The sequence below is a fragment of the Myxocyprinus asiaticus genome, chromosome 9 (assembly GCF_019703515.2).
Source record: "Myxocyprinus asiaticus isolate MX2 ecotype Aquarium Trade chromosome 9, UBuf_Myxa_2, whole genome shotgun sequence".
Lineage (NCBI taxonomy): Eukaryota > Metazoa > Chordata > Actinopteri > Cypriniformes > Catostomidae > Myxocyprinus > Myxocyprinus asiaticus.
This window is the reverse complement of record NC_059352.1, coordinates 9556620-9582064: the sequence shown is the minus strand read 5'-3', so window position 1 is coordinate 9582064 and position 25445 is coordinate 9556620. Positions and strand designations below refer to the sequence as shown.

Here is a 25445-nt window from a genome sequence, read left to right as displayed (position 1 = left end):
CGGCCGACTTCGAGCATTGCGGGCAAGTATCTGTGCAATTGCGAGGTCAGCTCAAAGTGATATTTTATGTCACATTTGACACTGTTAGCAAGGTTGAGCTCATTTGCTGAAAAAACATCATGCAACAATGTAAAAACAAGTCTCTAGCGTGCAAGCAAATGTGAGTGAAAATAACTGCGTGTATGTGGAAAATTATTTGGTGGCACCGGATGTCTGACACCTGTCATCAAAGCTTATGAACTTATACCATCAGAATCAAAACTCCCTATGCATCTAACCTTAAATACAAATTACATTTTAAACTAAGAAAAAAAAAAAGACAAAAATCGTGGACAACTGACATGTGCGAGTCTGGCAAAACAGTGAAGTATCAATTTTACTTGCTATCACTAAGCTACGTCACCTAGCAGTGTGCTAGGCTGGCGATAAAGATACTTGTATGACGCACAACGCGTGAGCAGATGCATTTTTTTAACTGCAAAATATAGGGTTATTTCATTGCATATTTATCTGACCTTTATGACAACCATTTTGGTGTTTCTACACTAGGGGGCACACAAAAATATTTTTGCCAATGAGAAATACATGAACTGGGTTTGAATGTTATTTTAGACTGTGATGAAATTAAAAGAATGGTAAATCTCAGAATTGTATTCGCGTACCCCAGTTTGGGAAACACTACTTCAGAGGAAACAGGCAAGGTGATGTGTGTTGCATTGCAATGCACTGGCAGTGATTTGCATGTCTCTCTCTAAATATTTCCTCCCTATCAATTCCACATTACAGAGTGTCTGTTAGTCATTTTAATCTAGTAGTCTTAGCCTTTACCTCCTAAGTCTGCAGAAATCAGACTAAAAATGTACACAAACTGTAATGACAATGTCACAGTTCCTGAAATTTAATATGACATCCTGTTGTCACATTACGGTCAGAGTAGCACAACTACAGCGTGTTTGCCAACTTTGCCTCTACAGTATTACAGAATTACTACAAAACTGTGTGTGTGTTGTGTGCAGACGAGTGTTTGCAAAACCTTAATGCGAGAACGTGATGTGAATATGACCGAAAATAGAATCAAATATGGCTATATGACAAATGTGCAAACAAAGCAAAGAAATGATAAGGAGATAGGATATAAACCTCTTTCTAAAGAAGTTCAGTGTTTTTTTTTTATCTATAATTTTTCCTTCACTAACAATTCCAAGTTTGCATTAACTCATTCTGCTGGGTTTCCCAAAAGAGTTATAAAGTGGTGATGTGGTAAAATCATTCTGTCCAATACTGTTATTTCTCTGGGATTTAAGGGAATCTAATGTACAGTAGCACACAAATCCTTTGAATACTGGATCATCCCTCTTGTTCCTAGGATCAAGGTGTTTACAGAGTCTGGAGGTAATATGTATGGGAAAACCATTTCTCTCAGCCAGACCCCAGAAGAAAATTTTATTGTTCAGAGGTTGCTCTTTCATGGCTTGGGAGACTTCATGGTGTTCTGCATTACACTTAATTTAAGTATCAATTTTTTCCTCAGATGGTTCTCTTAAAATTCCTTAGTAAAATATAAAGTCAGAAACAACGGAGACAATTGTTGATATAAAGTAAGAATATAGTGCTATAAAATGAATGTGGATTGCAAAACTTCGATAATTTAGTTTTGGAAGAACTTAATGGGAAATGTTTGAGTTCATTTTGAATCAATTTGATTGCAGACTTGGCAAATCTGACCAAAGATTTCAAAATTGTTGCAATCTCTTCTGAAACTCTAGAGGATATTACTTGTGAGATTACATGTGAGAGACTGTGAGATTACTGGGGTCTTTTTCTCAAGAGAAAAATCCAAGCAGCAAGAGACTTCTTGCAAAAATCCAATATGCTCTCCATTTAGTCTCAATGCCGTATAGAAAAAAACCCTGAGATTTTCAAGAAAACTCACATGTAATTTTTCTTTCCAATGGGATATGACAATTGTAAGACTTGCCAACCCATTTGTGGACCATGCTCTCTATGTATAATAAAACCTCACTTACCTTACTGCATGCATTACTACATTTACAAGTGCTTTTATCCATTGTGACTTACAGTACATCTAATGTTTTTCTGTATGTGTGTTTACTGGGAATTGAACCCATTTTCTGGACATCATTCACACCAAGCTCTACCAGTTGAACTAAAGGAACTAGATACACAATGATGCTTACTTTTAGAAGTCAGAACACAAAAAAAACCATAGAGCAAAGTCCATAATCCATAATGACAACAAACATTTAATAAAGAATATATTGTATGGTAACTTGTTTAGATTCCAATTTCACTAGGATCATGCGGAAACTAAATTCACATTACAAGCCAGTGTGGTTCAAAAAAGACCCTGAAGTGATTGTACAAATGTTTCTTTTATATAACACCAAGTATTCACAGCACTTCACTTTTTCCACATTTTGTTATGTTACAGCCTTATTTCAAAATGGATTAAATTCATTATTATCCTCAAAATTCTACAAACAATACCCCATAATAACAACGTGAAAGAAGTTTGTTTGAAATCTTTGCAAATTTATTAAAAAAAAAAACAAAAATAAAAATCACATGTACATAAGTATTCACAGCCTTTGCTCAATACTTTGTTGAAGCACCTTTGGCACCAATTACAGCCTCAAGTCTTTTTGAGTATGATGCTACAAGCTTGGCACACCTATTTTTGGGCAGTTTCTCCCATTCTTCTTTGCAGGACCTCCTAAGCTCCATCAGGTTGGATGGGGAGCGTCGGTGCACAGCCATTTTCAGATCTCTCCAGAGATGTTCAATCGGGTTCAAGTCTGGGCTCTGGCTGGGCCACTCAAGGACATTCACAGAGTTGTCCCGGAGCCACTCCTTTGTTATCTTGGCTGTGTGCTTAGGGTCATTGTCCTGTTGGAAGATGAACCTTCGCCACAGACTGAGGTCCAGAGCACTCTGGAGCAGGTTTTCATCAAGGATGTCTCTGTACATTGCTGCGTTCATCTTTCCCTCGATCCTGACTAGTCTCCCAGTTTCTGCCTCTGAAAAACATCCCCACAGCATGATGCTGCCACCACCATACTTCACTGTAGGGATGGTATTGGCCAGGTGATGAGCGGTGCCTAGTTTCCTCCAGACATGATGCTTGCCATTCAGGCCAAAGAGTTCAATCTTTGTTTCATCAGACCAGAGAATTTTGTTTCTCATGGTCTGAGAGTCCTTCAGGTGCCTTTTGGCAAACTCCAGGCGGGCTGTCATGTGCCTTTTACTGAGGAGTGGCTTCTGTCTGGCCTCTCTACCATACAGGCCTAATTGGTGGAGTGCTGCAGAGATGGTTGTTCTTCTGGAAGGTTCTCCTCTTTCCACAGAGAAATGCTGGAGCTCTGTCAGAGTGACCATTGGGTTCTTGGTCACCTCCCTGACTAAGGCCCTTCTCCCCCAGTCGCTCAGTTTGGCCGGGCGGCCAGCTCTAGGAAGAGTCCTGGTGGTTCCAAACTTCTTCCATTTACGGATGATGGAGGCCACTGTGCTCATTGGGACCTTCAATGCTGCAGACATTTTTCTGTAACCTTCCCCAGATCTGTGCCTCTATACAATCCTGTCTCGGAGGTCTACAGACAATTCCTTGGACTTCATGGCTTGGGTTGTGCTCTGACATGCACTGTTAACTGTGGGACCTTATATAGACAGGTGTGTGCCTTTTCAAATCATGTCCAATCAACTGAATTTACCACAGGTGGACTCCAATCAAGTTGTAGAAACATCTCAAGGATGATCAGTGGAAACAGGATGCACCTGAGCTCAATTTTGAGTGTCACGGCAAAGGCTGTGAATACTTATGTACATGTAATTTTTTTTCATTTTTAATACATTTGCAAAGATTTCAAACAAACTCCTTTCATGTTGTCATTATGGGGTATTGTTTGTAGAATTTTGAGGAAAATAATGAATTTAATCCATTTTGGAATAAGGCTGTAACATAACAAAATGTGGAAAAAGTGAAGCGCTGTGAATACTTTCCAGATGCACTGTAAATTATGACAGAATTGTCATTTTTGAGTGAACTTTCCCTTTTAAAACAAGATAAAAACTAGTCTATGGGCTAAGAATAGTAAACCTAATTCAAGATTCTGTTTTCTTGCACATTTTTTGCTTCTCAAGAAATGAAACCTTATTTTAAGAATATTTAGATATTTTTACTGGAAAACAAGACAAAAACATTGATTAGGAAAATGATTTTTTGAAGTGAACTCAATCTCAGCCTGTTTCAAAGTTCTGCTCATACTTAAAGGTGCCACAGTCATTGAAGTGCTTTAATTTGCGGTTCATCAGTAAGTCTCCAAGACTTGAGGAGCTTTGATTTCTTTTTAAAGCAAATTAGCATTCCGTCCCTCAACAAAGTACTTTTTTAAAGTGGGATGTTGGTCAATGAGGGGAAGTTTTGAAGTGCTAGTGTAGATTTATCTGGTGACACTCTTCACCTGATTAAGGGAGAGTTTAAAAAAAAAAAAAAAAAAAAAAAAAATGTATGGATAGCTAGGGATGCTACTTAGAAATAAAATGAAGGAATTGATTTTGAATTTATTAATTGTAAAATAAATTGTAAAATGTAATGTAACTTGTTTGTCAAGTGGATAAAGAAAAGCAACTGACATTTTTAAAATGTCATTTATAAGTTTAAATCTTTTAAAAGTTATTTACTGATTCATTAATTTAATGTTACATTTTTACACCTGAATGTACAACCTTAAAATTGTAAATGCCTGTTTATTAGTCAGTTTGAAAAGCAATGTATTTATTTACATTTTTGGATTTATTAAGAATTATTTTATAACTGAATTAATTCAACAATTGAATTAATTACTAATTGAATCAATTAACATTATCTTTAAATTAATAATTGATTCCATAATTTTTTTCTATAGTGCCACTTTCTCACTTTTTCAAGAAAGAAAGAAATTATAGATACAAACACATAAAAGAAGCTAATCTATTTGCAAAGATGGTTGTCACAGGGAAAAGGAAAAGACTGGTAAAAAGGAGAAGGAAAGAAATGCAGCCGATGTTGGAAAATAAAATTCCATAAGAAAAGTGAGATATTAAAATCTGTCCCACCTTTATAAGAGTTGGAGCAGGTGTTGTCGAGAAAGACTTGACCAGAACAGTACGTTCTAATGTGTCAGATATCCGCGGGATTTGCCCATCTTGTTTCCTGTGGAAATAAAAAGATCCTTAGCAAAACAGATGAATAAAATGAAAACATTAAAAGAATAGTACACCCAAAAATGAAATTTATGTACATTTCCTCCCTTTTTCAAAACTTGTATGACTTTTTTCCAATAAAGTTTTGGAGAATTTCCTTCAGAAATCTCAGAATATAGCACAGGATCCATTTGGGCAACTTTTAAGATGCTTTGATACATTTATAGTGTTTCTTTCTTTTTTTTTTTTTTTTTTTTGGACCTTCTGCAGACCCAGTTCCCACTACTTTCTGAAGAGTTATTCTTCAAAAATTCACCTTTTGTGTTGAAAGAAAGTGCGGAATGAGTAAATGATGTTTGGTGTGCATTATTCCTTTAATAACTCAAGATATTATCATTCAAATTGGCACATTTCATCATGCCGTGAAATTCGTTTAAGTGTTTGTCTGAAGATCAAATTAGAGCTATCAAATTATTCAACTCTGTGTCATCGATTTCTCCAACTGAGAAGGAATTGATTAGTTATTATGCAATACAAGATGCTCAAAGAGCCACAGGTGTGTGCGAACACAGACTACAAAATAGTAAGGCTCAATAGCACATGCTGCATGGGGAAGGAACAAACCTTCTGGTTTCTTTCATGCCCTCCTACAGTGGCATGTATTTGTCTCAACTCAGAAGCTCAGCTCAAACACATTATTACACATCGCATCGACTCTTCTCAGCCTCGTGGTGCTTTTAACAACCAATCCTAAATAAATGAAAACTCCTCTGCCATGTGGTACACAATCAGTTCCTCCACACCACAGTCTAGACTTGGAATATAAATATCTGTCTGAAGTCATAAATCGTTTTTTACTACTTTGTTTTACAAGTTGATGATGATTCATCAATCTCGATAGAAACCAGATGATTAGTTTATTATTACACTGAATTTTGATTGAGACGATCATGAATTTAGTTAATAGCACCATGACTGAAAAGGTGATCTCACCAAGGGTGATCTGCCTCATAAATTTGACCAGAAGTCAATAATTTTCCAAAATGGAACGGATTTTCAGTGACAATAGTGACATTGACCGTTGACGATGCAATAAATTTGAGTAGAGTTCCATTTTATAAAAATTACCATCAACGTGACACAGCAACCACCACTGGGAGTGCAGACAGTGATCTGCCACCTGATACAGTTGGATACATGGGCTCGGAATTACCAACTACAATACCTGTGCCAAGATCAATACATCGCAATGCATCACAACAATATGACTGGATCGCGACTGAAACTGTGGCAAACACACCAAAGCAACCCAGCAGGTCAAATAGAAGCAGCTTTGAAGGCAACTTGAAAGCAATTTGTGGAAAGCTTCTTAAAACTGCAAGCACTCTGACTGGCTGGCTTTTGTAATTTCAGGGAGAACAGGTTTTTATTGGTCTGCCAGGAAACAAATGGTGAATTCCAATCGAAAGTGATCAACCCTATGCCCTTCTTACTGGGAGGAACAGGGCAAAAAGTATGTGTTTATGTACTGATAATCTGCCAATTTACTCATAATTTGTGTGAAAGCAAATAAAAGTAGTTGTTGTAGCACCTCTAGTGTTTATTTCACCAGAACAGTGCAAGATACGTACAACGAAAGCTGCAACATGGACCAGACATCCCGATAGTCAAAAGTCAGTCTAAGCGAGACTACGGTCTTTGTTGTGTAGTTGCAACAAAAACATATGCGTATTTGCATTAATTATACAAGTTCACAGGAGATAAGACCATGCAAGGATGACACAATATTAGACCAAACAAATCGAGTTTTAGAGTGTCCCATATTGTTGAACAGAAAATTTGAACAGAACAATTTACATACAGTTAAAACCCAAATGAAACTGAGGTCAAAATGAGCACTCTAGACAGCAGAACAAAAACATTTTGGTTGTACGTGGCAGAAACACAACATAAAAGTGATGTCAGATGCCAGCAACATCATGTCCTGTCACCAAAGGCTCATCTGTGTTTTGTTAGTTCTTCACCTCTTGAGGTTCACCATGGCTGACTTCATTAGTCTGATGGCAGGTAGTGTGTTCAAAAGCCCCTGAAGTCATCTGAGAGTTTTGACAGAAGTACAAGCTGCTGATTTGTCACAGCACATAAGCTGAGCTTGACTGAGTTGTGGCACAAGAGTCAGGTACAACTTAACCAATGAACTGCCATGAATGATGCTTACACTGAGAATAAATATCAAAGTGACATGTAGAAGAGATAGTGAGAAAGTGTATATTATAGATGTACTCGAGTACTCAGAGTGTATGGGCACGCGTGAGCTCAAGTTTCTGTGTAAAATGTCCAGAGAGTGGTACCAAAAGCGAGTTGTATTTTTTATACATAAATGCTGTAATACAGGCTGTGTTGATACAATCAAATATCGATATATCGCGATACCATTTCTCATGATATTGTGTTGATACTTTAGATCCATGTATCGTTATTTATATTTAACTATTTGTGTATTTATATCATGTAAACACACAACAAAGATGGCACACTGTTACTTCCAAATGAGCTTACCAAGAGACAAAAACGTGATGTTTCGAGCTACATGCTCTTCATCAGACATCAGTATATAACTGAAATATAACCAAATGATTTGAAATTGGAATTGATAAGTAATCTAATCAAATTATGATATTGTGATGTCTTGAAATATATCGAATCGTGACGTGTATTGCAATACGTCTCATATTGTGAGGTGCCAGGCGATACCCAGCCCCAAAAGGAATGCTTATTTTATCACCCCATTGCCATAACTTAAACCCCAACCCTAATCATCAGTGGAGTAAAACGGACATTTTAGAGTGAAAATGCAACCTCACCATTGTTTATGTGAATGCCATTACTTTCCTGGTTCCCACAGGACCAGAACCTGGTCGGAGGTTGTGCTAAAGGGAAATGTATTCAAACTTGAATTGATGCAAAAATGTCTGATGGGGAATGGCCCTTGTCTTTAATTCAGCTGAATGGGGTTGTTTTCAGGGTACATGAACTTTTGGGAGCTACATGTTGATTTCCTGTGTCAAATGAAAGCATCTTTTGGAACTCTTCGTTAATCTTAATGTACTGCCACACAAAGACAAAAGCAGTAACTACACCAACTCTGGAACAGTTTAAAGTTTTTTGCTTGTCCAGGCAAATACAGATTAGGGCTTAACGATTTGGACAAATATCGAATTGTGATTATTTTGACATAAAACAAAAAACATATGTGATTCCTTTTAACCAAAATTAAACCATGTTTTGCCCATGCTTTACTGCCGACCAGAAATACTGTTCTAGAAAGGGTGTTCACACTTGAGTCCTCTAAAAAGAACCAAACTAAATAAATAAATAAAACAGTGAAGCAGAGGGGGTGGGGGAAAGCATCACAATCACATTGCATTTGTCTGCTTTGTAAACATTGTTTTGTCTAATTTGTGAAAGGGTCAGTTAAATTTTCATCATAATGTTTTTGAAACCCAGTCAACTTGAATATTATATTATTGCAATAATAATAATGTTAAGAAATTATTATAGAAATATAGTATTGTATAATAATAATTATCATTATAACTATTATAATTATTATTATTATTATTTAATAGTAATTTATTTCTTTAATAATTTCTTAACTTACTATGCAGTCCCGGTAAACCCTCAAGCCTTTTTTCAAACCAATTCTAGCAGAAGCTTTTATTTTGAAAACTGAAGGGACGGAAGTTTCTGTTGTTTGAAGTTGAGTTTAGGGCTGAAACGATTAGTCTACGTTATCGACAACGTCGACAGTTACAAACTGTCCACAAAAATTTTCACTGAATAGTCGTTTGATCTCATTTAACATAACACGAGATCACATTAAACTCTAATGATGACGCGTGAGAGCAGCACTGCAGTTTGCGCCAGAGTGAGGAGAGGAAGAATTACACAGCTCACAGACCAGATGCACTCTAAACCTTCCAAACAGCTTCAGGTGATGTAGATCGCAAAGTATGAGTGAATTATAATGCAAAAATACAAAATAAGTAAATACAGAAGCGCTCTCGTTAACGTGATGGCTCGCGACTTATTGAATAATAATATATGTCACTGTGCATTTCGTATCGTGAAGAAAATTGGCAATACGCAGCTTTATTAAAAAGAGAGAGTTTGTTTTTTTGTGAGTTAAAAATGGATTGAAGTGAACAGAAAGGTGAGAGAGGGTAGTCTTCGCCCCATTATACACTGCAACAAAATATGTTTTTAATTTGTTTTTGTTTTGGCTTGTTTTCCAATATAAATATCTAAAACTCCTTTTTCTTTAGCAGCTATACTGCAGAAGAAATAATTGTTATCTAAGAATGTTGAATATAATATTAAAAATACAAATATTTTAAATGATCTAAAAATCCTTTAAAAAAAGATGCATTCACCTGAGAAGCAGCATATAAGATATTTAGACTTGCTTTTAGAGAATAGATCTTGAATAAGTATATTTTGTCTTTACTGCACTCGCAGAAGTATAACCAAGTGAAAAAATACACTTATATACAAAATACACTTATATTTAAGATACATTCTCTTAAAGCAAGTCTAAATATCTAGTATGTTGCTTCTCATGAAAGACCATTTTAAATGGAAAACAAGACAAAAACACTTGATAACAATAGGATTTTTTTTGCAGTGAATTTCTTTACTGAATTAAACTTAATAAAAAGTATTTTTTTCCCCTTTAATTTAGTGAATGTCATTTAGAGTTATTTTTAAAAGATTATTTTGTCCTCTTTATTGTTAGCAAGCATGTTTATTACAACCTTTTAAGTTGGGGCACAAGCTGAATAATCGGTTAAGAGCTAATGAATAATCGTTGCAATAATCGCCGAATAGTCGAATAATCGTTCTAATAATTGTTAGATTAATCTATTATCAAAACAATCGTTAGTAGCAGCCCTAGTTGAGTTGACAACAGTCTTTTAAATGCAGTGAAATTCTCTCATCTGCCTTGCTGTAACAAAAAAACCCACCCTCATGGGATTACTTTAAATGCGTATAGTAAATTGTAGTGGCCAAACATAAAGGTATGTGAAACTACACAAATGTGCAATTAAAGTAAATCTGCGGTACTTTAAATAATGCGCTCAGATCACGATAGAACACCTAACTGAACTCAGAGCACATCTGTCACTCAGGGCACCAGATAGATAGGGTTTGTGTGTATGGAGCACAGAACCACTCTGAAACCACACGTGTAATACAATGATCCCGTTGTATTTAAGAAAGCACTACACACTACAGACAAAACAGCCATGCACATAGGCACAGCACAGCGGGCAGCGCGTTGAGACTATTTACTTAAGTTGCAGCCTTTGTGGTTGAAAATAGCACTGGGTCATATAGCGATTTCGATTTTTTTTTCGGTTAATCATTCAGCCCTAATACAGATTATAAAATAGTCTTAATATAGTCTGAAATAGTACTTTGGAGAACACTTGACAGGCCAAACCCAAATAGATCATGGTCTAAGTTTTTGTTACTTCATTTTGAAAAATTTCTAGTTACAGTGTTTTGCTTTTGCAGGGCAACAAATGACTAATTCCTAAATCCTCATGGTTGTGACATCACAACGATTAATACATTAAAATATTAACATGAACATAACAATGACTATTTGGTGTTCAACAGCTTGGCCCAGTCACGGCGAATAAGGAGAAAGATAGATACTATCATTCCTAAACACCAGCAAATAATATTCCAGTTTTTCCAAAATGTTCACCAAAGTTGTGCTGTTCTAAGCTGTGTATTACCTGTTGCTCTATGTAGTTTTTCGAAGGATCCCAACATTATGAAAGAGTTGCTGAAGTTTATTTTGTGCAAATGTAATGCAGGCTTTGCAAAGTGGCTGTTATTAAAGGATAAGATAGAGTTAAACTATATTGGACCTGACAGCAAACCTGCAGCCCATGAGTTAATCAATCATAGTGCATTTATGTTGTATAGAAGTCTTAAAGGTACAGTAGCAAAAAAATAAATAAAAAAAATAATAATAAAAACTATGTGACATTAAAGGGATAGTTTACCCAAAAATGAAAATTCTCTCATTTTCTCACCCTCATGCCATTACAGATGTGCATGATTTTCTTCTGCTGAACACAAACGAAAAATTTCTAGAAGAATATCTCAGCTCTGTATGTCCATACAATGCAAGTGAATGGTGACCAGACCTTTCAAGCCCCAAAAATCACATAAAGGCAGAATAAAATAAATCTATTTGACTCCAGTGGTTTATTATATGTCTTCAGAAGCTATATAATAGGTGTGGGTGAGAAACAGATCAATATTTAAATCCTTATTTACTATAAATATCCACTTTTACTTTCACATTCTGAAAGTGAAAGTGGACATTTATAGTAAAAAAGTATTGAAATATTGATCTGTTTCTCACCTAAAGTGATTGCCTCATTTCAGAAGACATATAATAAACCACTGGAGTCATATAGATTACTTTTATTCTGCCTTTATGTAATTTTTTGGGGCTTGAAAGGTCTGGTCACCATTCACTTGCATTGAAAGGACTTACAGAGCTGAAATATTCTTCTAAAAATCTTTGTTTAAGCAGAAGATAGAAAGTCATACAAATCTGGGATGGCATGAGGATGAGTAAATGAGAAGAGAATTTTCATTTTTATGTGAACTATCCCTTATCCTTAAAGGGTCAGCAAAAGGGTGGAAACTGGTAATGTAAAACCAAACATTTTGGTGCAAGAAACCTTGATTAACATTTTAAGTGGACCTCAGGAAAAAAAAAATTAAGATATAAACACATATATGACAGTTTTAAGACCTACAGCAGTTTAGGGTTGAGAAAGATTCAGGGAAGCCTGGAGGCTGAAAGAATGACAGGATTTATACAGCGAATGCAAAGCAGTGCACCTGCTAATACAAATTATTTTGACTGTGTTTACATGAATTAGCAATAAGCTATCTGACACTAGCAAGGAACTAAAGAATCGAGTGTGCTCTAAAGAGAAAATCACTACATTATTGCTAATTTAAAAAGAAGACAATTAGGCTGAATGGGCACAGGAGATTTAGCTGAAAATATTATTTGTTTTTCTCAGTTCTTGCAGAAGCCACAAAAAACAAACTCAATCCTACAATCATTAGAGTAAGTGTGACCCATGTGGGAACCAGACAGGAGACAATTCAGACCCAAAAACAACAAGATGCCCCCCAAAACACACGCACCCATATGGCTCACTTGTCTTTGCTTTCATCACAACCCGCTCCACTAATACTATGACATCCCTTCAGCTGTTTCCCTCCCACAACGACCACCTGAGCTCCTCACCAGCAGAAGACAGCTGATCTTATCACTGAGTGAGATAGATAGAGAGAGGGATGTTACTTACTCTTAAGCATGCACAGAGGACGAATCAGTGACAAGCAATCTGTTCTGCTGCTCCAAACCAAATGGGCAGGTGAAAGACAGAGCTCTCGTTTTCCCTATTGCTCCCTCCCTTCCTCTCTCTCTCTCTGTGCTCTCATCCTCCCAACTCTTTCTCTCTCGTTCCCACCCTCTGGCTTCTCTCTCTCATGACTCACTCCTTGTCTCTAGTCTTTTTTTGGTTATCAACAAAGAATCTATTGCTTTCAAACCTGTTTGGAGTCTCTTTATCCCTTTATCTGATTTCACCTCTGTTTTGACATTTTTCCAATCTGCTTGTCAATCTATTTTTGGTATATTCTGCCAATGAAACATCTGCTTTCAAGTGTCTTAAAGGAATGTATCAGGCTTAATTCAAGTGAATCTATACTATCTAAGATATGTTGCTAATTAGCACCCATGACTCGCCTCTCAATTTGGTAAAATAAATAACAATTGTGCTTGTAGTAATACACTTATAATGGAAGCCTATAGGCAATACCTGATAAAATCTTGTAACTTTCTAACAATAAGCAAAAGGATACCAGAAAAGGACTTTTACACAGAAAGAAAGAAAAAAAACCCACTCACAGTAATTATGTAACACATAACTGGAAGTTCATCCGCCTACAACAATAGTCCCACCACTAAAAGGCAGATTCCGACAACTGTACAGCTCAAAAACCACACACTTTTGTACAGTAGAATTAATGTATGTGTTTTAACAACAATAGTAGCATTTCTTCTTTTAAACCCTCCAGAATGCCTTGCCCCATAAACATGCATTGTAAGTGAAATCCTGTAAATGTGATTTGTGTTTGCTTTAACGAACGAAGTCGATATTAATAGTGGGTTTCCATCTAAAAATGTAGCATTTTAAAGCACATTTCTAAAAATTAGACTAAGGAAATACACACATTTCCATCCAATTTCTTGATCTATCCGTTGCATTATTTTGAGGGAGCCTGTTTTGTCATAATGGAGAAGCTGAATGAATGCTGAACTGTTTCCATCAACTAAATGCGTATTTTAACTAATACGAAACTCTAGAAAATCCACATCTGTCTAGCGCATTAAGCAAATTTTGAGAGTTTATTCGTATATCAAGCGTTCCCATTCAGGATTTCTTGTGCACAATTTCAAAATTCACATAAAAATAGTTGGATGGAAACCCAACTAACTGTCAACAGATCTTTACTCGTTTTAAATCGAGAACATTCCTGAAGGAACTACATGTACGTATGTGTACGTACTAAATGTGTGTGCCAGTGTGTGTTTGTGTGTAATTCAACACTCTCATGTCTTTTAAAAGGATGTTATCTGTCAAGCCTATAATCAGCCCACTCAGCCCACTAAAGTACCTCAAACGAACTTGCTGCCAAACCTAAAACATTCCCACAGCTCCGGACATTCTGAGCAATAGGATCTCAATTGGGAACAAGCCAACGTCCCCAGAGAATTCCCACAAGCCCTCAATTTACTCTGTAGCACTAACTGGGTGGTAAAATCGCACTAAACAATAAATTAAATGATACTCTTCATTTATACCACAAATATGGCTTCCCACTGTGCCACAAGGCCATTAAAACAAGAAAAACACACTTGATAATGTGTAGGAAAATCACAAATGAGATCTCTTTAGGATCTCAATTTTTTCTCCTAAACTGAAATTATATTAAATTGAGAGCAAATGGAGAAAAATCTCCTGCTACTCAGATATTTTTTTTTTTTTTTACATAAGACTTCAATTATCTCACATGTGAGTATCAGATGTGATTTACACAAAAGGTGCTCAGAATTGCCTAGATCCCAAAGTATGCAATCAAGATTTTCTAAGAGCAAAATATAAGCTAAGCTATCCACATTTACCTCATATCACTATACTCTTTATGTGTCAACAGCTGTCTCATATGTTTCTATTTTAATTTTTCCTTACAAACGTTAGGAGAAACATCTGAGACAAAGTTGATACCTGCCTGAAACATAACTGAGAACTTTATTAAGTCTTGTGATCTATGAAAAGTGTGACCTCTGAGCAATAAAACATTCCTCTGGGAGGATCTTCCCTCCAAACTCATGACCTGAGAACTATCAAAGCTTCTTACTTTAATCTGAACAGCCCTATCAAGCAGGATTTAAACACTGAACAGTTTTCCTTGAGTTCTTTGGCTATTTTGCCAGATGTTCCTTTAGAAACCCAAGGAAATTGGAAGCCAAGCTATCAAATCTTCTGCTCTTACCATAGATGGTGTACTTTATATAGAACAGCTTCTGAAAGGCTCAGTCTTCTGACATCCCTGTTCCTCGACTTCCCCAACATAGCTCTCAGTGGCTCCGCAAAAATGGACCACTGCCAACCAATAACAGAAATCTTCTCTCTAAAGTTTAGCTTTTCTGTCCAAATCCAAGTAGACAGAGACTCGAGTCTTAGACGTCCACCTGGTTCTTTGTTGAGAAGACTGTTGATGTTTCACTCTCCGCTTTTGAGATCCTGAAGAAGTCAAACCTGTTTTCAAGTATTCTTTCCCTAACTGGTCTTAACTCAGCCCACAGCAGGTAAGTCCAGGACTGTTTTCAGGTTAACAAACAAAATCAGCCCCAAGGGCTACAATAACTGACCATGGAAATGAAAAACCTGGGTGTTGTTCCCTTCATGTATGATGTTAAGTATACAGAGCAAGACAAGATAAAATTGACAGGCTTGAACATAATTTATCAAATTAAAATATTCACTGAAAGAGAATAAAAAAACCATAAGGTTTAATTTTAAGTTTTTTACTTGAGATTCTGACACAGACCTCTCATGTGGGGGCGGGTCTTACAGGGAATGGCTGGTGAGTTTTTATGGCTGGTGTAAGCATTTATAACCAGGAAGTAGGTAGTTTTCAAGAAATCTGGAAAGAGAATTCAAGCAATCTAGATACTTTAATACTTTGGCAAATCTAACCTCATAGCATAAAGTTGACAAATCTAGAATCTTTTATCATGGAGTGCAAACTAACAAACTTGGGTTTGAAAATAAAGTTGCCTTATATTTGCCAGGCTCTTTATACAGCTGCAAGCTCAATATGAATACCCTATGCTTTAGGTAATTGGAATACAATTGACTTTTAGAATGGTACTGTAGGCATTATTCTCATAAAATCATTATTACTTTACAATTGTAGACTCATATGGTCACAAAATCTAACATTCAATCACACATGTATGTACGTACGCACACAAACACGCAAAGCTCATGTAACCCTTCCTAAGTCTCTTAGTATAATTAATTCAGGTAAATTAATTTACTGAATTAATGGGATGTAAAATGTATTTTAGAAAAATGAACACGTTTCCTGAAAAATTTTCTTTTCTGTCTGTTCTTGAAACTACATTTTAAATCTGTTTTCTTTGTGTACAGGGATTAAATAAATATTAATTGAAAACAATACTTCAAAAAATGGTCAGATCTGATACATGAGACCATGCAGGTTCTCGGCTGGCTTTGGAGTCATGGGAATTGTTTTCGAAATAAAACTTTCAGAAAATCAGCTATATTTTTAAATTCCAATTCCAGTTTTAAACTCCCCACCTCTCAATCACTCTGACAATACCTCATAAAAATTCAAATAGCAAATCTTCCTAATCTGTATCATTTGCTACACGTGGAAATAATTTATCATAACACAACGCACGTGCAGTTTCTGGTAAAGGAATTGTCTGCCAAGAAAATCAATGTAATTAATGTAAATGCAGATGTCTGTACAAAGATCTCTTTCACTTTCAGAGCAGCAAAACACCGTCAGCTTTGTGAAACTCTCCTTTTGGTTTGTTTAACTCAGACTAGGCTATTAGGTGACAACGATGGGTGGAGACCCTCATACTCAAAATATTTAGCCGGCTTTCTCACCTGTCCAGTTTTCAACTAAAAAACAGTCTGAATGAAGCATTAAAGGGATAGTTCACCCAAAAGTGGAGATTTATTTTCTTCCACAGAAAACTTTTTCAAACTGGCCAAAACATTTATACCATCAACTCCAGAGCCAGATTAAAAGACATATTAAAGCTATTTAAGTGTCACATCACGATCACTGAAAGGTCATACAGTCGTAACCAAGAGAGACTCTCTATACTTTTCGCTCAATCATTTTGCTAATGGTGCACCGATCAGGAAATTTGAGGCAGATACCGATCACCAATTTTTTAACACTAAGATCGGCCAATACCGATTTTTGCAAAAGTGCCCTTTGCAACACTTTTGCAAGATATAAGCTGCAGTTATGTTTATGCCCCAAACAGTAAAATTACATTAATTGTGAACTGCTAACATTTATTTGTATTAAAAACAGTTATGAATAGTTCTGTTGTTACTATGAAAGGTCACTGTGACACAGCAACCAATAAAAACCACAAGAGCATCACACACAGCAGAGTTATGAACGATATATCCATTACAAACTCAAAAACTGCTCCAGTGAGAAATCATTAGTATCTATGATTTGATTACCGCCTTTGGCTTTATGATGTAGCACAAATCACTAATTATTAAGCAAATGCGTGAAGACGTGGTGCCGTTAAGGTTAAACTGTAATTGTTGTGATTAGTGTTATTGTGACCAACATTAATCTGATTTAAATTGGGATCCTCACAGAACAGTGCTATGACGAGTGACTAATAATAGAGATATTATTGCTCCACACAATGTCTGACTGTCCCGACTCACGCTACATCACGTATACTCAGATTTGAATTCACATGTTTATTTGTTGTTTAATTCATTTTGATAACTGTTTTGATACAGTATCTTTAACCTCTCTGTGCTCTCACTGTGCAGCGAGCGCAGAAAGTACGGCACTACCTGAAAAGCCCAAAAATTTAATACGAATATATACAGTATATATACACTCACTTAGCACTTTATTAGAAACACCTGTACACCTACTTATTCACGCGATTATCTAATCAGCTAATCGTGTGGCAGCAGTGCAATGCATAAAATCATGCAGATACAGGTCAGGAGCTTCAGTTAATGTTCACATCAACCATCAGAATGGGGAAAAATGTGATCTCAGTGATCTAGACTGTGGCATGATTGTTGGTGCCAGATGGGCTGGTTTGAGTATTTCTGTAACTGCTGATCTCCTGGGGTTTTCACTAACAACATTCTCTAGAATTTACTCAGAATGGTGCCAAAAACAAAAAACATCCAGTGAGCGGCACATCTGTGCACGGAAATGCTTTGTTGATGAGAGAGGTCAACAGAGAATGGCCAGACTGGTTAAAATTGACAAAGTCTACTTGACATTGGCTACTCCAGGTGTTCCCAACTTTTAATGCAAGATCTACTTTTTTTTTTTTTTTTTACTGACAGCATACAGACCAGCGGCTCTGTTCAGTAAATAAAGTTCTCTGGATTCCCACATTGTGTTTTACATGTGATAATGGCCATAAACAATATTTATCTGAAGTGGGGCATTGCGATCTATTTCAAACTTAATCATCATGAAATCTAATTTACATTAGGAGGAAGACTGTATTTACATTCAAATAGTAATTAATTTACACAGAACGGAACTCAAACTACAATTTGCTGATAATAACCTTCTTAGATCATCTGTGTTCAGTGAGACTTATTGAACAAAGTGTTTATGCATCCGTCACTGCGTAACTTTAATCCAGTCCGATGGACATCTTTTTAATGACATTAATTTATGTTGCTTCATAAAAGCCTGTATTGCAAATGATTGTGTAGATACTGTAAACAGGGTTAGAGTTAATTCCAGTGTGTTTTGTGCTCTAACCTAGCTGGCACCTCTTGTTTTTACGTGTTCAGACCTTGGTCCCTAGACTACGTCACTTCCGCCTTATTTTCGATTTGTCGATTCTGCCATTCAGATAATTTTCTCATTTACATCAAACCAGTCCATATGTATTCTTACAATTCCAGACTTTGAAATATATTCCAATTCAGCAAGAAATTGAAATTTAATCAATCTGTTCCATTGTGAACTTGGTTGAATGAAAGTTCCAGTCCTCTGATGTTTCTTCTTGTGTTCTCCAGAATAAAGATAAAAAGAAAGCTGTTTTCTAGAGCTCCAAATAACCAGATGGCTGTGAAGAATTTTCAATACCATTTCAAACATGCTTCAAAGAGCAATTTAATGATCTCTCAACTGAACTCTGTGAAAGCCCAGACCTTTGAGTGTCTATTCTGTACAAGTCATCTGAGTTTATATGATATGTAGCTGAGAAACATTGCTTACCAATGTCCCCAATGACCAAGGCATCTGTCCTTACTGAATCTGGGCAAACTAAGGTCCAAAACAACAACAAAAAAATCTTTAGAGAAATAGCATCCCCATGGCAAATATCTCTATTACATGTTCTATGTGTCAATATCCTACATAGGAACATGGCGTGCCTAGTGTTACTTATTGCAAAACAATGCTTTCTTACAAAAAAGTGATCATGGACCAAAATATAGGAAAGAATTTGGGCATTTTGAGATTATCTGCAATGGCAATATTCCTAAAGCAATGGTTGTCAATTGATAATATTTAGGCCTTTTACAATTATTCAATAATTGTCTGATTGTGGTTATTTTATCTAAATAACAGAATTTTAAGCAAATATAAAAGCCATTATATATATATATATATATATTAGTTGTCATATTTCTGAAGGTGCATGTGTGCTTCATACACCTTAAGAAGTAGGGGTGCACTGACCGGTCGAAATATAAAAGCCATAATATATATATATATATAGCAAATCCATCGGACTGGATTAAAGTTACGCAGTGACGGATGCATAAACACTTTGTTCAATAAGTCTCACTGAACACAGATGATCTAAGAAGGTTATTATCAGCAAATTGTAGTTTGAGTTCCGTTCTGTGTAAATTAATTACTATTTGAATGTAAATACAGTCTTCCTCCTAATGTAAATTAGATTTCATGATGATTAAGTTTGAAATAGATCGCAATGCCCCACTTCAGATAAATATTGTTTATGGCCATTATCACATGTAAAACACAATGTGGGAATCCAGAGAACTTTATTTACTGAACAGAGCCGCTGGTCTGTATGCTGTCAGTAAAAAAAAAAAAAAAAAAGTAGATCTTGCATTAAAAGTTGGGAACACCTGGAGTAGCCAATGTCAAGTAGACTTTGTCAATTTTAACCAGTCTGGCCATTCTCTGTTGACCTCTCTCATCAACAAAGCATTTCCGTGCACAGATGTGCCGCTCACTGGATGTTTTTTGTTTTTGGCACCATTCTGAGTAAATTCTAGAGAATGTTGTTAGTGAAAACCCCAGGAGATCAGCAGTTACAGAAATACTCAAACCAGCCCATCTGGCACCAACAATCATGCCACAGTCTAGATCACTGAGATCACATTTTTCCCCATTCTGATGGTTGATGTGAACATTAACTGAAGCTCCTGACCTGTATCTGCATGATTTTATGCATTGCACTGCTGCCACACGATTAGCTGATTAGATAATCGCGTGAATAAGTAGGTGTACAGGTGTTTCTAATAAAGTGCTCAGTGAGTGTATATATACTGTATACATTCGTATTAAATTTTTGGGCTTTTCAGGTAGTGCCGTACTTTCTGCGCTCGCTGCACAGTGAGAGCACAGAGTGATTAAAGATACTGTATCAAACAGTTATCAAAATGAATTAAACAACAAATAAACATGTGAATTCAAATCTGGGTATATGTGATGTAGCGTGAGTCGGGACAGTCAGACATTGTGTGGAGCAATAAAGAGTGTTTGAGTGATCATGAGCACTTTCAGCTTCACTCTCTTCATACGCTCTCGGTGTCAATCAAATAAGTGTGCTTTCCAGGTGCTCTCAATATCTCATTATTAGTCACTCATCATAGCACTGTTCTGTGAGGATCCCAACTTAAATCAGATTAATGTTGGTCACAATAACACTAATCACAACAATTACAGTTTAACCTTAACGGCAGGAGTAATTTCTAAGTATTTTGAAATATTTTGAAATTTAAAACATTATTTTTCATGTCATTCATATAGTTTTAAAGCCTTAAAAGGAAATCATATATCCCTATTTTATTTTTTGATGTATATATTTAAAGTTAAATATTTAAAAATTACTTCTTAACAGTGGTGCACCGATCATGAAATTTTATGCCGATTCCGATCTCCAATTCTTTTAACACTAAGATCGGCCAATACCAATTTTTTCTTAAAGTGACATTTGCCACACTTTTGTAAGTTATTTGCTGCATGTCACGTATTGGACCCCTGTAAAGACTCTTAGTTTGAAAGTTTGTTAAGACTCTTATTTTGAAAGTTCCTTTGTTTCACTCCATTGTCTCTGTCTTCAGTTCCTTTGCCCTAATTTTATCACAGGTAGTCCTCATTGTCTTGTTGTCCTATATAGCTCTAAAACTGCTCCAGTGAGAAATCATTAATATCTATGATTTGTTTACTGTCTTTGTTGGCATCTTGTTGCAACACAAATCACTAATTATTAAGCAAATGTGTGAAGACGCGGTGACGTTAATGAAGGTTAAACTGTTACATCTGTTATTAGTGGTATTGTGACCACCATTAATCTGATTTAAATTGGGATCCTCAGAGAATAGTGCCGAGATGTGTGACTGATGATGAGTAATTGAGAGCACCTGGAGAGCACGCTTATTTGATTGACACCGAGAGCGCATGAAGAGAGTGAAGCTAAAAGCGCTCATGATCGCTCAATGACTCGTGTTATATCACATGTACTCATACTTGTATTTGCATGTTTATTTGTTGTTTAATTCGTTTTTATACTCGTTAGCAGCCTCTTTATCCTCTTCCTGCTCACTGTGCAACGAGTCAGAATAACTACTGTAATGACTCTAGAAAATGGGCAACTTAATATTCATACACGTGTAATTCTTACACATTTTTAAAACAAAACAGCATATTCGTGTGAATTACATCATGTCTGAAAGTTTAACTTCGCGAATTCTTAGAATTGCCAACAACTCACCCTCCAAAGGCCACTCTGTCATGCTTCTGTCATCAAGGGCTAAGCAAGTGCTCATTCATTAGAGGAGCAGTGTATGTGTGCTGCAAAAAAGATCGGCCCTAAATCTTGGCACGATCGGCCGATCGCGGATTTAAGACAAATATCATCCGATTTCGATCAGTCAGTGCACCCCCACTTCTTAAGGTGTATGAAGCACACATGTACCTTAAGAAATATGACAATTAATCATGAAAGCCCTAAACACAGACAATTAATCATCATAGCCCTCAAACAGACAAATAATCGTCAAAATCACAATTATTTGTTTGACAATTAATCTGCCAAATTTCATAATCGTGACAGCCATAATAATAATCAAATTAAATATTCAAACTAATCACAATTAAATCATATTTTTCATTATTTGCTGATAAAGGCCCCCAAATAAAGATCAATACATAATAGGTCTAATCAAAATAATTATAAATATACACTCACTGAGTACTTTATAAGGAACACCTGTACACCTAATTATTCATGGGATTATCTAATGAGCCAATCGTGTGGCAACAGTGGAATGCATAAAATCATGCAGATATGGGTCAGGAGCTTCAGTTAATGTTCACATCAACCATCAGAATAGAGAAAAAATGTGATCTCAGTGATCTCGACCGTGGCATGATTGTTGGTGCCAAACAGGCTGGTATGAGTATTTCTGTAACTGCTGATCTCCTGGGTTTATAACACACAACAATCTCTAGAGTTTACTCACAATGGTGCCAAAAATAAAAAACATCCAGTGAGCGGTAGTTCTGCAGACAGAAACGCCTTGTTGATGAGAGAGGTCAACGGAGAATGACCAGACTGGTTCGAGCTGACAGAAAGGCTACGGTAACTCAGATAACCACTCTGTACAATTGTGGTGAGCAGAACAGCATCTCAGAATGCACAACACATCCAACCTTGAGGCAGATGGGCTACAACAGCTGAAGATCATGTCGGGACCACGTTGTATATAATAAATATAATGATTCAGATAACTAAAGACATTACATTATTGTGGCAGACAAGTAAAGCACTGATTAGACCAGGGGTGTCAAACTCGGTTCCTGGAGGGCCACTGTCCAGCAGAGTTTAGCTCCAACCCTAATTAAACACACCTGAAGCAGCTAATCAAGGTCTTCAGGAGTGCTTGAAGATTACAAGGAGGCATTTTGGAGCAGGGCTGGAACTAAACTCTGCAGGGCTGCAGCCCTCTAGGAACTGAGATTGACACCCCTGGATTAGACAATGAAAAAAGTGGCTTTAGAAGTTAATCTATTTTTTATTTTATATACACATATCATTGAACATAAGGCTCACACTGGTCTACAGCCCATAGCAATCCATTTTGCAATTGAGTTTGTTGATCCGTCCGTCTCGAGACACCTACATTCTGCTATGCTCCATCCAGTGGTCTTTGAACAGCTGTCGGTTTTTGCTTGTTCAGCTGAGCATTGCCTGAACATGTAAATGTACCTCTATGACTCCAATTTTTCTATCAGAAACAACTCAATGCACTCATTGCGCAACAAAATGAGTCATCAAAAAGCTACTTTGTCCTTCCAAAGTAGCTTATCCAATCTAACACTGTAGCAACATCACTTACTTAAAAAGCGTCCCTGTTGTCCCTGACAAGCCCTCATACCAAACACCAGATCGTCCCATGAGAAAGGACATGGGGATGCCACATCCAGTGAAGAGCTTTTACTTATGCATCCATTTTCCCTTTCACAGTCTGATTCCCATAAATCTGATGGTTGTCTCAACAATTTTCTCAGACCAGCTAGATCAAGACAGCAAACCAGCCTATAATCACAATTCAAACGGGCATCTCAGCAACTATAACAGCAGAAACATTCAGCCATGCTAAAGAAAATACCACGCTGATGTGTAAGACTGATCTGAATAGGTCTTATCATAAGAGCATTGTGTCTCTCAACAACACCGGCTCTGACAGTGGTGGTGGGCATATGAGATGCTTTTCAGGAAATGTTTGGGCTCACAGTGACTTGCACTTGAAAACACAAGTGATATGAAAGTTATAACTGTACTTTAACCTGTTTTGTCACTGTTTATTCTCTGCTGCAGAACTTTTGTTGAGGAAAATGTTGCCAATATATTTAAAGCATCTTGATTTGTGCTTGCTCTTAAAAAAACTCGCCGCTACAATGCTAGGGTGTTGTGGGTAGTTGCCAGGGCATTGCTGTGTGGTTGCTAGATTGTAGGGTTGAACAATTTGGACAAAAAATATAATTGCGATTATTTAGAAAAAATAATATAAAATAAAAAAATCTGCAATTGCGATTTAAACTGTGATATGATAAAAAAAAAAGAAAAAAAAAAGAAAAGAAAAAAAGTGTGTGATTCCTTTTAACCAAAATTAACCCATGCTTTGCCCGTGCTTACTGCCAACCGGAAATACTGTTCTAGGAAGGGTTCACACTTGAGTCCTCTAAAAATAAATACATAAAATAGTGAAACAGAGGAAACCCAGTCAACTTGATTATTATATTATTGCAATAATAATAATAATGTTAATAAATTATTATAGAAATATATTATTGTATAATAATAATTATCATTATTACTATAATTATTCATTATTATTATTATTTAATAGTTATTTTATTTCTTTAACAATTTATTAACTTACTATGCAGTCCCGCTAAACAAGCCTTTATTTCAGTGGAAACTTTTATTTTGAAAATTGAAGGGATGGAAGTTTAAGTTGTTTGAAGTTCAGTTGACAACAGCCTTTTAATGCAGTGAAATGCTCTCATCTGCTTTGCCGTCAACAAAAACCTGCTCTCATTGGGTTATTTTACATGCGTATAGTAAATTGTAGTGGCCAAACATAGAGGTATGTGAAATTACGCAAAAGAGCAATTAAAGTAAATCTGGGGCACTTTAAATAATGCGCTCAGATCACAATAGCACACCTAACCGAACTAAGAGCACATTTGTCACTCAGGGCACCAGATAGATAGAGTTTGTGTGTATGGAGCACAGAACCACTCTGAAACCACATGTGTAATACAATGATCCCGTTTACATGTATTTAAGAAAGCACTACACACTACAGACAAAACAGCCATGCACATAGGCACAGCACAGCGGGCAGCGCGTTGAGACTATTTAATGAAATCGCAGTCCTTGCAGCTTGAAAATTGCACTGGGTCATATCGTGATTTCGATTTTATTTTGATTAATCGTTCAGCCCTACTAGAGTGTTCGAGGTATTTGCTAGGATGTTGCTACAGAATATGATTGCTAGGTTGTTCTAGGATTGCTTGGTTATTGCTTACTGGCACAATTCAAAAGAGTCAAGCCCAAATTCTATGATATTCTATTTCCCAGATATGGCTCAGGTCCCTTTTAAATGTAAGTCAAATTTTTTGCCCATTATATCATCCACCAGGCAACCATCATAAGTCTCATTATTTACAAGACATACATCTTTGGCTGCTGCACTGCTTCTCGTTGTTCGAGTGTCTCGCCTATTCATTATTATAGGCTGTTACACCATTATCTGTTACAAAAAACTTGCCTTGTTTGTGCGCGCTTCTTCAGCTCTGTCTGCGCACTATCACATGCCTGGTGTGTGTGCGTATGCTCCTTTGGAGTCACTGTGCTCTGTATTTTTGTTGCTGTGATGATTCATGATGCATGCCATTCAAATTTGAGAGTCGGAATTTCCACCTTTCTACTGGGAAAAGTGCAATGGAATGACACGATGTCAGACTTCTTACTTGGAAACTCGTACGGAAATCTTCAACTCCCATTTCGTTGAGATGCGTGACATAAT

The 25445-nt window shown here is 36.5% G+C and overlaps 1 protein-coding gene across 3 annotated transcripts in view; it reads right to left on the bottom strand.

Annotated features, from left to right (window-relative positions):
• Nucleotides 1–25445, bottom strand: part of LOC127446037 (rap1 GTPase-activating protein 1-like) — a 78207-nt gene that overhangs the window by 38958 nt on the left and 13804 nt on the right. For 2 of the 3 annotated variants that reach the window (XM_051706647.1, XM_051706648.1), the window contains exon 3: nt 5113–5209. In XM_051706647.1, coding sequence (XP_051562607.1) covers nt 5113–5209 — 97 coding nt within the window. Of the gene's footprint in view, nt 1–5112; nt 5210–12608; nt 12710–25445 lie in introns of those variants that run through there. The other variant, XM_051706650.1, reaches the window with a different exon arrangement.